This window comes from Cheilinus undulatus, linkage group 17 (assembly GCF_018320785.1).
Source record: "Cheilinus undulatus linkage group 17, ASM1832078v1, whole genome shotgun sequence".
In the NCBI taxonomy this organism is placed as follows: Eukaryota; Metazoa; Chordata; class Actinopteri; order Labriformes; family Labridae; genus Cheilinus; species Cheilinus undulatus.
In genome coordinates, this window is record NC_054881.1 from 19,342,939 (window position 1) to 19,361,504 (window position 18,566).

At 40.5% G+C, this 18,566-nt stretch overlaps 1 protein-coding gene across 1 annotated transcript in view; it reads left to right on the top strand.

Moving 5' to 3' along the window:
* tprn (taperin) overlaps nt 1-18,566 on the top strand; it is a 47,221-nt gene that overhangs the window by 2,574 nt on the left and 26,081 nt on the right. The window contains exon 2 of the mRNA XM_041811433.1: nt 896-2,286. Within this exon, the coding sequence (XP_041667367.1) occupies nt 896-2,286 (1,391 nt within the window). The remainder of the gene's footprint in view (nt 1-895; nt 2,287-18,566) is intronic.

The window sequence follows — 18,566 nt, forward strand, 5'->3', positions numbered from 1 at the left end:
CACTGACCAATCAAAATCAAGGAGATGAGCAACTTATGATAATGATGGAAGAGAAACCAGTCTTAGTAGTCTCTGGGTGAAGTTTCCCAGTCTACAGCTGCTGCATATACAAAGACAGGATTCCTTTTTCATAGTCTTCAGGTTTTCTTGGTGATGTTTTTTTTCTGCACACAACTATTTGAAACAATATTACAGATACTACTTGAGGAAAGCAGAAGCCAACTTTAGCAGCAATAAATGCAGGTGAGAAGGGCCTTGAAATTGAGGCTTTAGGTGCAGCCAGTGCAAAAGTTACAACAGTGGACTTAGGCCCTAACGGTACATTTATACATTCTGCTGAGATATATGGCAGCTATATTGGCCATACATATCTACAGATACTGATAATTAACATTTTAAGCTTTTATCTACTGGTATCAGTACTATTCTGATAATATTGTGGAAGAAAAACGTCCCAAAAATCATATCTCTTACATATTTCTGTAAAGAAATGACAAATAGTTGTCAAACTACCACAATTATAAGCTTTGATGTTATTTCAGTTAAAATAAAACAATGTTGAAACCTGTTTGATACCATAGCAATTGGCAACACAAAAAAAGTCCTAGAAATCCAATTATGGCAATTTATTATTTTCAATTCTCAAAAATTTCAGGCGAATTTATGCACACTATCTCAATTGCACCCTCTCCTTGCCAGTTCCATCCACTTTCCAAATGCTGCCAGTGCATTGTGTATTTTAGGTAGTGCTGTTCCTCTTTTAGTTGAAAAGATGATTGAAGATCATTACATTTTTGTGCTTTTTGATACAACTGAGTTTGTCTGTAGTTGTTTCATTTTGCTTTTTTCTATAAGCATGTTTTGAAATAACCATTTCACTTTCATTTCACGTCAGGTCAGGGCCAAGGAAGGGTCAGTCGGATGTTGCAGAAGTTTGACAGCAACTATGGGAAGCTGCAGAAGAAATCTCACAGCACAGAGAACCTGCTGGACCTTGATTGTAGTTCCAGCAGCAGGCCAAGACTCTGGTCCAAACAACAGTCAGATGTTGTGCCAAAGCCCAAGCCAGGCCCATCGGTCAGCAGCTCGGGCAGCAGCCAGCCATCATCACCTGTCTTCCAGGGTTCCTGGTCTTCCAAACCAAAGCCACAGACTGCTGTCCCCGACCCCAGCAGCCCTAAGCGTACTTCTGCACCATCTCCGTCCGTGTCTTCATTTAGACAGCGGTTTGAGGAGAGCGGAGTTCATGGAACAGCTGCCACTCCAAGAGATGAACCAGACAGAGGGCAAACAAAGCCCACCAGAGAGAGAGACTGGGAGGGTGCTGAGGTACCATCCAAACCCAAGGTGCCATGCTCTCCGGAGACCCTTCTTGCTCGTGCCGTGTCCCCCTCAAGCCCGATCTCAAAGGTGTCGCACTCCTCTCCTGACTTTGAGATCCGACCCTCTCCAAAGCCAGATCTTTCCAGGATTCCTGATGGGGATCTGCAGGCTCGGGCCCTTGCAAACTTGCGCCTGCAGTCCAAAAACTCCTTTCAAGTCATCCCCAAGCGGCGTCCCAGCCCAACACCATCAAGCCCGATTAGGTCTTCCCCCTCCAACAGAGGGGCAGTGGTGCCCACGCCAGGAGTGCCAAACTCCCATGTCCCCATGCCCACTTTGTCGCCCTCAAAGAGGAATGAGGAGAAACTGAAAGAGGAGAGGGAGGTGGAGAGGCTGGTGAGGCCATCCAAGCCTGAACCATCTCCTGCTATTGCCACTAGTCCCATTCCTGTTCCGACCACAGAACCCTCGTCTCCTCCTCCGGCTCTGACCCCAGTTCCCTCCTCTCCACCTGCTCCATCTTCACCCCCATTTTCTCCTTCTTTCTCTCCTGCTCCCTCAGAATCTCCTGCCCCATCCCCCGTCCCTTCTACCCCCTCTCTCCTGGCTTCTGAACAGTCTCCCACAGATCAGCTGCCAGTAACAAACATTGATGACATCGATGTGGAGCCCCCACAGCGAGTCCCTGTACCCAGCCCCATGGTGCACAGGAAAAAGGGGAACACCTTCACTGTGGTACCTAAACGTAGGCCAGAGCCTGAGGCTCAGCCTAGCTCACCTGAGCCCCAGCAGGACGCCTCGAGTGAAGGCACAGCAGGCTCCACGCCCCCACAGGCCCCGTACTCTCAGCTGGGCTCCCTGCTGAAGAAACGCTACCCTGCTGTGGAGGAGATCGAGGTCATCGGTGGATACCTGTCTCTTGAGAAGTCCTGCCTCTCCAAAACTGGCTCAACAGGCAAGAAGGTGAGTGCAAAACTAACATGAACGAAGCTGCTTTGTTCACAGCCACAGTGATGCAAAAAAATCCAGCACTGCTCCTTTATATCTATTTCACAGTTCAGTGGACAAGCCATAAGTTATCTGCACATTGTGGTATCAAACATTTACCTTTTTACTGCCCCCTTATTTTCTTCTCAGTCCATCACAAGTTCCTTTTTGCGTGGTTAAGTTCATGTTAAAATCTTCAATCTACCTATAAAAGTACATCTGTATTCAAACAGGAAGTAATTACCCTTAGTTTATGACAGTAGAAAAAATCAAAAATGAACAAAAACAGTTTTAATATGAAATAGTGGAATTTTAAATGCTTTTAAAAGAATGAGATTAATTCAAGGACATAATGATAATTAAATAGAGAGGACCAAAACAGGTAATTATAGCAGCTGAAGTTAAGCAGCTCTTCGATTCATTTTAACTCTTATAATAATGATGATAGATGTAAGGCTGATTATGGTAGCTGTCATAATAGTAGGGTCGTGCTGCCCTACACTAACCTTGCAAAGCAGATGGATTGGCATGATTCCATGTCTGTCACTAGGTTGATCCACCTTGCAAAAGCTTCGGGCTGCTATGCTTGTTCTCACACAAAGAATGAAAGGACCAATCAGCATCATTTGAGGGGAAGGAGGCAGTAGCTGCAGGCATGTTTGGATGAAACAACCGCAAGCCTGTAAACAATGGTGGCCAGTGAAGAGTTTAGCAAGGTTGTAGCTGAAGAGGCAGTTTTATAAGAACTGGAAAGGTTTTCATTATTTAAAGAAGAGCAAAAAAGCACGCAGATAGCTCTTTCACTTAAAATGAAAAATGATTGTGGTTGCCTTTCAAGCTTCTTAGCATAGTATACTCCCAGGACTGCAGATAGCTGCAGTGGCCTATGCTGGTTCTACTCTTCCCAAACACCGTTTTTGGGGGGCTGCTTAGATGCTATGTGAAATATAACCCGTGCCATGAACATGTGGAGCAGTCTATCTGGTGCATCAGTTTTGGCCCTCAGCAGCTGGACGTCCGTGCCAAAAATAGTGGTGACATTAAATGTGGTTTTAGGGGGAAAATCAAAGAGTCATAATCGCCTGGTTAGTCTTATATCAATGTTGGCAACTATAATGGTAACAAAATGGGGAGGTCTGATTAATTATAGCAGTTGAAGTTAAGCAGTTCCGCGATTTTTAAATAAAATTTATAACCAGAGGATTCAATATAAGATATAATCAAAATAATGATAATAAATGTAAGGGTGATATTAAAAGCTATAGCAGTTGGAGTTAGACAAGTCTACATTATCACATCAAGATCGAGAGTATCCTATGAGGCATGGGAGTTCAGGAACTGCTAGAAAGATAAATGGTTATTAATACATGATGATTCATGTTAAGCAGCAATGCGGTATGAATGTAAACAGTAAGAAGGATAGGATTTAGTGTGCCAGGTCAGAAACTCGCAGGATCGAATGTGACTTTAGAAGAAAAACAAACATAGAGGACCATAGGAATCTTACGCTGGCTGATCAAGCATGTATTACTGATGCAGTAAAAATAAAAAATGAGCCAAACTATAGGGTGAAATCTGGCTGAGACAATGGTATAATTGTGTTTATGTTTGTGGGATGAAAAACTATGTAACATCTGGTAGGTGATCCTGCCCAGTCTGCTTGCTCTCATTGCATTTGTTATGGGTATGTTTATTATGATTATTTTGACTTGTATAGTGATTTAGATATCATTTGTGGTATGAAAGATGGGCAATTTTAACAGCATTATTCTCTTTTAAATTGGAAAACATTAAATGATTATTGAAAAAGTATAAAATGATTTATAAGTACGATTATGATTATATTATTATTATTGAATGATTTGAAGATCATTAATTTTTACATTTGTGGATAAAATGTACACCTAAACATCTCTGCTGCAAAACATTTAAATTAAAATGGTATTTGACATGGATGTTTGTCAGATATTTCAACTTAAAGACACATTGTACCTCTTGCATTTTAAAATTGCAGATGGCCATATTGCAATTCTAATGAAATATAGACTAAAAATAGTGTAGACAAATAATCAACTCGGGACAGCCCATCCAGATTGCCAGAGGGGGACCTGATAAGCCCAAAAGAGAGGGGCATTTATTTTATATCAGTAAATATCTTGGGCTTCAAAACATTTAAATTAAAATGGTGAAAATGTAAATTTTCAGATGTCTATTTTGAAGCGTATTAGATATTTGGAAATGAAATCAAAAACACAAAACAATCTTATGTATTCCTTATGTTTCTCTGTAGCTGTTTTTGCTGCCCTCATTAAAACGTAAGCACATACACACTGAAACACACACAAAGAATGGTCCTTTTTCAAAGATTTTTAAGGACTAAATGATCACTAAATGTCACTTAATGAAAACAGCTTCACCAGTACAGGGAATAATCCATTTTTGCGGCTGTTTTGCTGCCCTGAATGAAAATAAACACACAGACACGGAAGAACGCATTAAGTAGGGATATAATTTTGTGCTTAAAATCTTATGCATAACATGTGCCAAATCTTCCCAGGGGGATCATTTAAGTCCCCTTTGATCTAAATTTAGCACCCACAGGAAATGCTCTCTCTGGTTTCTTTCTATTTCCCTGCGTCTGCTGATTTATTGTTCTTTATCCAACCCGGTGCACCCTAGTCACCTGAGCTTTTCAGGTATTCAGGCTAGCATTTCCACTCATGGATAATCCTCGCAGTTATTTTCCTGTGAGTGAACGTGTCTGCAGCACTAAACATCCCATCACTTGACCTGCTCTCAGACTCGACGGATGGATTAAAAGCATGTTTACACAGCCACTTGGAACGACACGAAGGGCTTTTTTGCCTGTGGATTGCCGTCCGACAAAGGCATGTTATTTGTCGCAGAGCGCATTATTGGGTTAGGCGGCCCTTCAAGCCTATTGACTGAACAATCTCATCAAGGCTGTATTCAATGCTCAGGATTTGGCTCGGGGATTCGGGGCCAGGGCTGACCTGTCCTAGACACTCAGAGCACATTGATTAACTTCTTAGGCTCATCTGCTCTAACAAAGGTTGTCAAAATTTTCATTACTTTGATGCTTTTTCACAATATGTCTTTCAAATCAGTACCATCACTGTTGTTTGAATTATTTCTAGTATTTAAAAAGAATGAAGCGTCAAAAAAGAAAAGTCTTCTGTCAAGCAATTACTAGCTTAGAATTAGTAGAAACATAACACCAGTCCAACATTTGACAACTTTACTCCTCCCTAATTCATACTCTCTAGAGCCACAGAGCTCTCCTTGTAGTTTTTTCTTTCATGACAACAAAAAGCGTATTGTATATGATTATTTTTTAATTGTTTAAAGCAGTGATTCTCAACTGCTTAGCTTCAGGTCCCTCCACAACCTCCTCAACAACAAATTGTGACCCAAATTTCTTATGATTTTCAATCATAACAGAATATTTTTTTTAATGAAAATGGGGCAGATTGGACTCAAGATGGAGCAGAATAAAGAGATAAAGATATGTACTTCAAACACTCCTAAGTGAACCATGAAAAAAAGGATGGTTTAATTCACATTTTGTCGTCCTGTAGTTACTCCAAAGTACCCGATATTTAATACCTAGTACTTCCATTTTTATTGCCATGATTGAAACAAGTGTCAGTATTGTTTGATTGTAACAAGTATTCTATCAAAGTTGTCCAAACAACCCTAGTCTAAATTGTACAAATGCATTGAAACATTTTCCTACGTAGCAATTCCAGCACATATTTGTACAGTTTAGACAGTGTGCAGTTTGCCTTTAGTTTTGCAGTTTAGCAGAGGTGGTGTATGGTGTATAGATGATCTGGCTTGCTTGCCTATGGTTGCTGTTCATAGATGGATGAAAGAGTTCTTGCTAGGAAAGCAACTTTATGCATTATATTTATTGTGTAATTTAGAATAGACCATTTTGTCTGTAATACATTCAAATTTGCTGCCACCACATGAAGCTTATCGCAGTTAGAAATGTCAAGAATATGCTGCTTGTGAAGATGGTATTCTTCATAAAGACTCTGATGACCGCTGTCTGAGGAACCAGATTAAGCAACGGTGGCCTCCACCAAATTTTGAATGCAGGAAAACCCCTGGTTACCCAATCCTGGGCTAGGACTTTTATTTTTGTAGCTGTGGTATTGAAACAACTGTCAGTATTTTACTAAATTAGAATTAAAGTTTAAAAATCTTGTATCATTACAGCCATGGCTTTAACTCTGTCCCCTCAGTTCTAATTAAAAGATGGCCTAATTTGTTTTGAGGGCATCACAGAGTTATCTTACAATCACAATCAGATATCTGGTGTTTCATTGGCCAAGGTCTCACAGCAAATTAAATCTGTTTTTTCCTCCGTGTTGGGGATTAATTTAATATCAGAGAATGTTTCTAATTAATTTGCTGGATGCTGCAGGCTGCAGCAGATTCCGCTCTACAGTGTCAAACTTTATTTTCAGCATGGCGGTGTTAGGTCTCTCTTGACAGCAAAAGATCACAGCCTGTGGCATTTGTTTTCACTTAAAAGCCCTTGTGAGGAGTTATAACATGTTAGGAAACATACTGCATTTAATACTGATGCCAAAGTATGACCTATAAAACCTAAATATACAGTATATTAGTTGCTTCTGTGAAGTATTTCTTAATGCTGCCTGAAGGTAAGTGATAGATAAGGAGGTTTACTGAGAACAGATGTAACTTTTTACACTTGCTGCTGAAAATATTCACAGTTAGCGATACTTTGCTTTTTTAAAGCTAGAAGAATTTTTTTGCATACTCTATAATCCCAGAATGAAATCATAAAAGATACAAGATGCTGCACTTTCAGTACAATGCCTCCACTATAAGGACAAAATGAAAGTTCCTCACAGATTTAATTACTTTTTTGGAAGGGTTGCCGATATGTCAGTCCCTCCTCCCTATCTCTCCACCTCCAGTACTCTTCATTTAACTTTTAAGTTGCATTAAGTTACATCACAACACTTCCCTTTATGATCTGTAAAACAGCACATCACCTCTAATGCTGCATGTTTTGGCAGCTCTTCAATGTAGGCCATCGTCAGCCTCTTAGACTTTGTCCTGCAGTCCATTTTCCTTGACCTGGTCTGCTGTAATCTTCTGCTCTTTAAGTAAATCCAGCCACCCTTTTACAATCAGGGCAAGGAACTTGGGCGACTCGTGATTTTGTCAAGTGGAAACAGTGACCGACTGATCCACGATCTGCTGTCAGCTCGTAGTTATTTGACATTTGTTCAGGGCAAGGCTGGCCATCTTGCCTCAAAATTTCTTGATAGTTTGTGATCTTTTTAGCCAGTTTCAAATCAGTTTCATGGCTTTATTTAAACTTAAAAGTGTATATTGTGTCCTGTAATGATGAATTGTTTTTGTCAGAAGATCAGAGGAGAGTCTGCATGTTCTCCCTGTTCACGCTTAGGTTCTCTCCAGCTTCCTCCCACTGACCAAAGACATGCTCGTTAGGTTAATTGGCGACTCTAAATTTGTCTGTTTGTGTCAATGCAAGTGTGAATGTTGGTCTGTCTCTACATTTCAGCCCTGTGATCAACTAGAGACCAGTCCTGCCTTTCGTCTAATGACAGCTGGGATTCACTCCAGCCGCTCATGACCCCGAACAGGATTAGCAGTGTGGATAATGGATGGATTGATAGAAGATCAGAGAAGTTTTGTTAGTCAAAAAGTCTATCAATACTCATCTATGCATCATAATTGCAAATCATAAGTTGCAAATGCAAATCTTTCCTGTTGTGTTGTTCTATACATACAATTATACATCTATATAATATACATTTAGGCTTAAACCAAATAAACCCTTGTCTCTACCACTTAGCCCTAACCCTGCTTTTTTATCATCTCAAGGTAGGGTATCCCGATTTTTGTGGGAGTGGAGGGTGTAGGATGAAGCGTTAGGGGTACAGGGCAATCCAAACAAGTACACTCCAAAATGTATGCTATTGGAAAGCTCTAAAATTCTTAGTGAGTCATCAGTAAGATTGCAGGTCAAAGGGGCACTCAGAATGAAGGGATAGGGGTAAAAGTTAGAAATGAGACTGAGCTTAAGCCTAGCAAAATACAGCAAACCCTAGCTCAGTACTGAATCATTCCTTCAGTACAGCATGACCCATGAAAAGGGATCATGCATGCATGCTACCTTTATTTATTCATCTATTTAGATTTATTTAACCAGGAGTTAAAGTTCCTGTAAAGTGGCATCCAAACTTTGTGTCTTGACACACTAGATGTTGATGATCTAGGTGATCCAATTTTTCAAAACAGTTAAGCCTTTCCTGCGGTATCCAGTATATACTGCCACAGTACTGATAATCACATTATCACAAGAAGCAGCTCGGGTCAAATACTTGCAGATGTGCTTAGTGGACCCTTTCTGAGAAAACATGCATCCATACCTGTTTCATTAAATTCTTTGTGAAACTGCTTCTTTTTTTTTTTTTACAAACTCCAAAATCACCATTAGTGTTTATTACGAGGATGCTGGAAGTGATTTACAGTTGTTAACGAACTTCACTTTAGATAGAAAAAATACATTAGTTTTTTGAAAGAGCAAGCCTTATTAATGCTTGGTGCAGCATTTTCTCCACATTTCCTTGTAAATTAGGATCATATTTTCAACTCAAGGAGTTTCAATCTAAACTAAATCTCTGTGCCTTTGAGTGATGCTTGCCTGCAGAACATGTCGTTATAACAACAGATATTGAGGCTGCTGGCTTTTGTGAGTAAGCCTGACCCATGAAACCCGCTCCTGGTGAAAGCGTTCTCATTGTGTGCTCATGTATATGTAGACTACTAGCCATGGTGACCATGAGACATGAACACATCCTGTCTTTTGTCCTTGTAAACTGAACACTTTCTCCTTTTGTTGCCTGTCTGCTCCTCTTGGTCATCATCAAGGCCCAGATTTTTTTTTTCCTCTTTTCTCTTCTGGGCAGGGCTGTGTAGGCAATTACAAAAGCATCGAGGCTCGGCCTGGCCTGTATAATTTGTGTGGAATTTTTTGTTCAGTGCCGCTTCAGTGTGAGAGCAGCCTACTGGTCGGGGATTGGGTTTTTTGTGCGCTCTTTTTCCTACAAACCCCAACCATTTTTATGAGGAAGTTGGCTGGAAAAGAATGTTCCATATGTACGTCAGGGCTTGAGAACTTGACCAAAGCAGATCATTAAGTCTTCCTTTAGATTTTCCAAAAACATGCCACTCTTTCTTCGCTTTTCTTGCGGCTTGAGCTGTTTTTTAAACTTACATGAAAGCTGAATTCTGGAGCACATCCAGCACAATCTCCGGTACCCTTATCACTCCACAAGCACCACTCTGCTTTGTGTTTCCCCCCTCTACCCACAGTGCACTGCTTTATTCTTGTGCGGTGATGGTTAATAAGGCCTGTCCCCTTGCCTTCAGCTTCCTGTGATCTCCTTCTCTCTATTGGGGAAGGAATTGTGGAAGAGCTATGTAGGTCAAGTGCAGCTTCTTGTACCGCATCACTCTTTCATTTGCATAAAATCGACTTGGGCTTTCTAGTGAAATACCCATGCCAGGATTGACACAGTTTTCACTTGCAGTTTGATTGGACTGGGCTGTCTTGGTTTAAGTCAGGCAGAACTGATGGAGAGATTCATCTCCTCATGGTGGACAACGCCACTCTTTGTGGAGGAGGGACACAGCTGGCACTGAGACAGTGAAGGAGGCGGAGTGGTTTGTTATTTGAGGTCTCTGACTGGTTATTATGGGAGAAGGGAGATGGACCCGCATGTGTTTGTCAGCAAAACATTCACAGAGGGAGAGAGGTGGAGATTCTGTGAGCTTACCCAGGCTGCCTGATGTCATTTCTGTACGATCTCACAGATCAGAGGAGCTGCTAAGATGTGAAGTCTTTGAACCACAGCGTATTTATTTTGGTAAAACCATTCTGATGAGGGTAATTTAGATCTAGGAGCTTGTCTTGTCTAAAAGTGCTTGTCTGAATATGTTGATCTCGTATAAAATAATAGAATTAAAAAATGACCCCAATTCGAAAAAAGTTGGATTGCTGTGGAACATAAGATAAAAACAGAATGCAATGATTTGCATATCTCGTAAACCCATATTTTTTTCCATTTCATGAAAAATATGAGCTCATTTTGAATATCATGTTAGCAACACATCTCAAAAAGAAGAGACAGGGCAACAAAAGGCTGGAAAAGTAAGTTCTACCAATGAAAAACAGCTGAGCATTTTTCAACTGGGTATAAAAGAAGCATTTTAGAGAGGCAGAGACTCTCAGAAGGAATGATGGGAAATATCATATGGGTTTATCAGATTTTCAAATAATTACATTGTTTGTAATCATTCTTTGTATTTTTAAAACACCCCCAACTTTTTTGAGTTTGCACATTTCTTTTAGTGAAGACTTGGTTGGTGGAGAAGGCCCTTCAATCCTCAATCCAATGCACTGGTTGCAGGATTGGGTTCTAACTTTGCCACTGTTTCGTACATGTCTTCCACCATTATTTCCCCCCACCTATGCATTTTATCTCTCTTAAACTGCCCTGTTCAGACAGGGCTTGGAAGGCTCAAAAAATAGGCTTTAAAAGTTGTTATTGTCTATTTTTGACGTGTAAAAGGTAAAAATTTGTCTTTGACTTGCACACTTAAATATATACAATTTAAAAGTTTAAGAGGTGTTCCAATACCATTCTTTCCCTCCTGATACCGATTCCAATACCATACCAGAGTGTTGAGTAATGACCAGTACCAAGTACAGATCTGATACTGGTGTAAACTGTCTGGACCGAGTGTGCTGTTGAAAACAGGCAAATTGTTTTAGCTCTACAGTAAACTCAATATAGAGTCGTAATGGAATAACAACCTTCATAAAAAGTTTTTCAATATCAGATCTACTGGTTTGGACTGAATCTTAAAAATCCCCGAAAAGTCACCCAAGTTTCAGGCTTTATGTAGACGCTTCTGTAAGGGAGAAGGATGATGGATGGATAGCATCAATGGAACAGTGCAGTGGCTAGCACAAAGGGAAAAAAATTAAGGGGTACAATTTTTGGTTCAGGAGTTATTTAACATTGTAACACATCACCCCTTGTCGTATATGACAATGCTGGTATCGGATTGGTGCATAGACATGTGTACTAGCTGATACCAATGCCTGCATTTTCAGCAGTACCGGACATATTTACAATATTGGTATTGGGATCTGACAAACTTTCTTTAAAGCACAAGGTATCTCATGAAAAAAGAAACCATCTAACACAGTTTTATCTATGTAATAAAAACAGGTAAAATAGAGTCCAGGTGAAACAATATATCAATACAGCAATATTGCTTTCCTGAATTGTGTTAAAATCCCCATCCACCCATCCATCCATCCCCAGTTGGATGTCATGGGGATAGAATCACCCTACACTGTAAAACCGGGCAATTTGAAAATACTCAAAAATATTTGCTGTAACTGATTACGTAAAGTTTTTAAGTATGGTAATACATTTTTTGATTGTGACTCAAGCTAAGATATATCATTAATATGTTTCTCATCCACTACTATTTCCCTTATGTTTTTCACATGTGTATTTGAATTTTGAACAGTCATGCCACCCAAAGTAAGCTTATTTGATTAACGACAAGTAACAAAGACTGAAATGTGCACTTAGACCCAGAAAGAGCCCATCCACAGATTTCAGTAGCCTGCATTATCCTTGCCATGTTGAAGTTGGTCCCCACAAGTGGGACCTTGCTAACCGAGTGGGTAACTTCACTCATGGTGCAAAAGTGTTTAATGCCCATAGCCATTCAGATAAAGCTGCCCTCTGTTTCCCTGTGGTTTCCATCCCTCCAATGGAGCTACGTATGTTAGGTAAGGGCCACAGGTTCTTTATAGTAATTATAACAGTGGTTTAACAATAACAACAACAAAAGAGGTGGTGTGAGAATGTTGTCTTATTTTGATCTATCAATAAAATGTTAATGAATGGATTTGAAATCTGAATGATTTCCAAATTTCTCTCTCAGTGGGACCCAACAGCCATTGAAAGAGAAATCTACAAGGAGCCAGAACTGCTAATAATGTTGACATGCAATGCTAACATACTGTATAAGCCTTGAAGCTAACATTAAGTAGCATCCTGCTGTTGACACCCATTTAAGCTTAAATTTGAAATTTGAAGGAGAGTAATGACAATATTACTTTAACTGTTCTATCACCCTTCAGCATTTATATCATTTTTCTCCATCTTTGGATTTATATTCCTTTCCCTTCACCCATGAGAGCACACAAGTTTACATGTGATGGGATCTAAAGCACATGATAATCCTGATATTATCCTGTTGTGACAGATTTGATGAAAGTCTTTAGTTGTAGGTATGTTTGAGATTCAAGAGAAGCAGGTCTGTGTAGTGTCTCCTGTGTGCGTGATGCAACGCCTCTTAAAGAATCAGATCAGGTTTTAAATCTCCTGTGGTCTGAGCCTGGCTTTAAACACAGATCAAACAAACAGCTTCTGGTCATTCAGCCTCTGTAAAAGCTGTTAATCAAACTTGAATGCAGATTCAGACTAACCAGCTGGACCAAGATAGCCTTTAAAAGGTTGGTCTTTACATAAAGCGCGTGCTTTCAAAGGGTCATATACCAGTGAAAAAGTACAACCCATGGAGTCATCCAGTGAGTCAGATTGAAACTATTCAGGCTTTGAAAGAAAGTTAAATTCATGTGAAATTTGTTAATTGATATTTTTTTTTAGCATTGCATCTTGCAACTTTTTGCATGTGTGTTTTGACATTTCCCCCATCCATAGCCAGTGAGTATAAAGCTCTTCTCTCCTCTCTTAGAATACTAATGGGTAAAGTCAGTCATTAGGATTTAAGGATTTTCTCTCAGTAATATCACCCATTGGCTTCTGAAGTTGAATATTTCTAATAATTTAAGGCCAAAAGTCCCAGTCAAATGTTCTGTCTAAACTGCAAAGCAGCCATCCAACCCTGGTAGCCACTGTAGCTCCAGTTAATGGCTACTACCTTACTGCAAATGCTTTTTAACCAGGGGATAAACAGAAGAAAACTGATTGCTACAATAGTATCTTGCTATTGCAATAGCACTTCCTGTATCTTATGCAGACCAAAGTCAGAATCTTTTGGTCCCTGATGATTATTGAAAACTTCTATTTGGTGCATTTCTGGGTATTGTTGCAAGACCGTGTGTCTAATGCAGATGTGCTCAGGAGTGTGGGGATGGAACATTTCAGCTGCTTGATACAAGAATGGTAGCTGCACTTTTACAGGGATCTGGTGCACTTTCCCCAGCCTGATCCAGCACACTGCATAACGGATGCCCAGGACTTGGTGGGATGGTCCATATGCCAGGGAAGGGCTCATGCGTCGTGGAGGGGTCAGCTGGGAAGATGCCTAGAAGGATGGGGCATGAGTAAGAAGCAGGCCTGGATGATGGCCATTAGGAGCCTAGAGCAGTACAGGACTAAGGTTGAGGCGGTGAAGTGCTGAACTGGCATATGCTCTCATACCTAACCTGACCTGAAAAGTTGTTGATTGTTTTTGTCCCCAGTCAAAGTAGAACTGATAATGCAGGATAAAGATCTTCAAAAATGACCAGTGATTGAGTTCGGAGGCAGTTTAAATGACCTTTATTTTTTCCCATGTTTTGTTTTTAGTATGTTTAAACTACAAATATATCTGACAGTTTCAGCACTGGACTGATTAGCTCTACTGAGCCCTGATTATACTTTGAAATATGTACTGATGCAACACATAATTGATACAGGAAAACGACAAGCCAACTCCCCTCCATTAGTAACTATTGTTGTATTAAATGGGGAAAAAACGAGCAATGAAGCTGAATCCTCTAAGTGTGCCTCTGTAAAAGTTGTCTGCTCCATTCATATCAGTGTTTTTGCAGCAGGGAGTCAGTATTTATGTTTGAAAGAGAAAGACGTGATCTGCATTTATGTTTTTATACCTGTATGGCTAAATGTCACACATACAGCATGAAAATACTGAAAGCTAAATGGTTAAAAAGCCCTCTGTAACACAGGAAGGCCACTGAAAGGGCACACTCCTACATTTACATTGTGAGCCTAGGCTACAGGTGTGAAAGTCCATTGTGTTTAATTATTTACCACCCAGCAGACATTCCCCATCTCTCCTCCCTTACACTTCCTGAACACTTACCACCCTACCCCCTTAGCTTGTACAAAAAAAACTTTTTACTTTTTAAAGAACAGGCAGCTGCTCACTATGCTGAGTGCTTTTATTCTCTTTCTAGGCTGAAGAGAAGAGACCAGACAAATGTTTTTGGGAACGAGTGCTGAAGCTCAGCTGGAACTACAAAGTGCTCACTTGTCTAAGTGCATTTTTAAAAAGTAACTCCACTTCAATGGCAGATCTTCCTCCAAACATTTCTGAAGTTTGGTGTTCAGCATATAAAGCCGTATCAACTGGTATTGTTCTGCCTTTATTGGAACATGCAATCTTCAAGCAAAAGTGAAAGAATAATGCCTATTTCTAAATTTAAATCTGCAAAGATTATGTTCGGCAGAGTAATGACTTTAGAGGGCGTGATGGCAGTTTAGAAGGAGTCAGAGATCTTAGTAATTTCCTGACTTTGAGGTGTAGCATCAGCTGAAGTGTGAAAGCAGGAGGAGGTTATGACATACAGTATTTTGCCCTCAAGTCACTTAAAAAAAAGCTTGACCCATTTTTAACTAACAATGCATACAAGGCATTTTTCAGATGGTTAAGTGAAGGTAGAAGTTGCAGTGTTTATGACCACACAAAAATGTCCTCTCATGAGATCTGGCAACCAATTTCTCTTATTTCTGCAAAAGATGTCACTCTGTTGGTAAAGCAATCAACATAGCATCTTCCATGTCTTCTCCACACTTTGACCCTACAATCCAACTGCTGTAGGCAGAATCTGGACTCATAGCTAAACATAACATTCCTCCACATGTTAAGGTTCTAGTGCATGTGTTGCTGTCACCAGAGCGGTGAAGGGCAGATTTGGCTAATTTTTCATGGGCGCAACCAACATACTTGGCTTTGCTGCTCATCTGACTATTGCATGTTCCTGTGGATCCATTTAATAGGGGAAATAAGCAGGTTTTTCAACAGTATAAGATTTTTGCCAAGAAGCACTCTAGCAACAGGGAAACAATCTACCAAATACAAATGTCCCTACTTTTTGTGCTAAGTTTAAGATAGAAAACACCTTGCTGTGTTGTGTTCGTGTGCAGTATTGCAGGTCTACGAGAACCCCTTTAAAGCTGTGACATTCATGCCCCTGTGATGTTTCACCGAAACTATGAATGCTTTGGAGGTGTAATGCAGGGATGAGGTGAACCCTCTGTACCAGCTTTATAGGTGGTAACAGAGGCAAAAACAGGATCAGCTGAGCCAACTGGGGAGGACTTTTGGTGTGTGCATGAGCTCCTGCACTGCTGTGCTCTCTCACAGACCCGAAATGCCAAAAAGCAATGAGAACTGACAGACATGGTCATGTAATACCACACCAGCGCAGTTTCAACATGAGTGTCTCGAGGCGTTATGACGGTAGGGCCTCATTAAGCTGCTGTTGCAGAAAGGCTCTGTGGAAACAGCTTGTGTTTCTTACTTTTTACTTTCATTTCCCCTTGTCCTCCTCTGAGCGGCTGCATCTGTCATTGCCCTTTGCTTGCCTTTGAAATGTCTTATTATGGTGTAAAAGTTTCTGTTGTTGCATTTCAACATAATTCAGCTGTCCGGTGAAGTGACAAAGACAGTCTTTTAGTTAAAGATGAAGGTGTCCTTGAGGCAAAAATCCCTTTACATCAAAATGACTTTGTGTCTGACAGCTGTTACCTGAGAGAGAGATGCTATCTGTACTTCTCTTATTGAAATCACTCAAATGTGGTTTCCTCTAAACAAGTTTGTCATTTCTACCTAAAGCCCTGTGGCTGCAGGATGGGAATACACACAAATAGACATCCTGTTTCTCTGCATTAACACCCACAGAGGAACACACACTCACAGGTTTCTCACACTGCCCCCGAGCACATGTGCAACCCTCCAAAGTCGGTGTAATTAGAATTCAGCCAGCAAAGCCCCACTATCATCGTCATGTTTAATTCAGTGTTTGTGTGTGTTTAGAGTGCATGAGTAAGAAGATGAAGAGACTAAAAGCAGAGGACGTTAGCAGACGAGGTTTTGAAAGTTTATAAAAAGAAACAGAGTGGGCGAGTGAAGAAAAGCAGTTAGAAGCCACTGTTTTTAGTGTTTTTCCACCACCTGCTTCTTTCCAGGATCTGTTCCTTTGGTTGAATTGATATTTATGAGGTAAAATCTGCAGAAGAAAACACCTTGATGATTGCAGGAAGAGGCCTACTTTCTTTCATGACAGATGCAAAACAGTGTCAGAAATCCAGGGTGGTATATGATGCTTTTTGTGCGTGATGTAAATTTTATTCAAATGTGTCTCTTTGGAGAAGAAACGTCCCCTCCTGTCACCGTGGGAATCATTCAAAGCCTCCATAATGTGTTTACCTGATCAAAAGCCATCTATCTTTACTGCTATGTTTGTCTCTCTCTGACTGCCCGTCTCCACCTCCGCTCTCCCGTTTCCCTCTGTCACATATCCATGGCGCCTGTCGCCGGGGCAACACGAGCCGCGGCCATTCTATCCTGTCATTAGGATTCCAGGATAAGGACGCTTACTCTCTGTCTGTCTCACATACTTACATTGTTCCATCAGTGCTGGATGCTGTAGATTTAGTAATTGTTGGTTGTTTTACGAGGAGCTCTTCGAACCACATAAGTGAAATATTGTCTAGTAAAGATGTTTGGATGGGCCCCCCGATGAGCGCGTTCTGTAATCAGCAGAGCTAAATCAGTGTTTCAGTGGGTGGGGACCCACACTGCTCTGATGTTTAAAGGAGGACCAGTTTGTTTTCATGAGGCAATGCAAACCGAGGTCAGTTATTTCAGTACAGGGAAGAAAATGTCTCGAAACATGTTGCTGTTTTCTTTCTTTGTACCATGTTTTTGTGCATAACTTTTAAGAGGTTCTTAGAAAATGCTGGATATGTTACATTTACACCATCATCCAGATTTGGGAGAATTTCTTACACTAACCCCTTATGTACTGTATATGCACAGTACCCTGAATTGATGGGGAACTGATCATTTTTGGATGATTTTGATTTAAACTGGGTGTACACTGTGCAAATTTCAGCCAATTCAAACACGATTTTGATTTCCAGCTTGGAACGATTTCTGGCATCGCAGTTGGATTAATTGTGAAGCACTAGTAGAACCCCCAACTGCCTTCCCTGGAATAATGGAAAGAAACATGCAGGAAATAGGCCTCCAGCTTACACAGAATAAGTGATTTTCCTTGGTGTTTAATTTCGTTTTCAAATAAATTCAAAATAAATTTGCATTCAGCTGAATAGCCTAAAGTCAAATGTTAACCAACTTCCAGAGGTGGAAAAGGTATGTAAAAGTACAGTTACTCTGGTTAAAATGTACTTGAGTAAAATAAAAGTACTGCCCTATCTTTTACTCAAGTAAAAGTAAAGCACATGTAATGAGAAGTTTACTGAGTAACTACTGAGGAGCTGTACAGTGAAATGTGATCTTTTCTATTAACAATAAGAACAAGAGAACAGCTCTCCAACTAAGGTGTTCAGGTAAAGTCACGCCTCTATAATAAAGTAAAATACACAGCAACCCTTGAAAATATGCAACGTGGGCCTCCTCTGGCAGGCAGTGCATACTAATGAAGAATATCCGCTTTGTCCTTTAGAGACACTTAAAGTCACAGCTGGAACTCCAACCCAGTGGATAACTTCACTCATAGTGCAAATGTTTCTCACAGCAAGAACAACAACAATCGGGGGTGCAAATGGCCTAGCGGCCTAAGCTACCCATGTATGTGGGCATCCCGGGTTTGAATCCGGCCTGTGGTCCTTTTACTGCATATCTCTCCCCACTCTTGCACCATTTCCAATTCTATCCACTGTCCCCCTCTGTCGATTAAAGGTACTAAAAAGCCGCAAAAACAACAACAATCCACCGGAAACATAACCAGTCAATCAACACTGTCAAATAATAACTCCATGTGTTCTTGTCCATGTGATGAAATGCCGCTCGATTAAACTGCACTGGTTTTTAAATCTCCCGTTTATGGAGACAGCAGCGCACACTAGCCGTTGCGGGATACC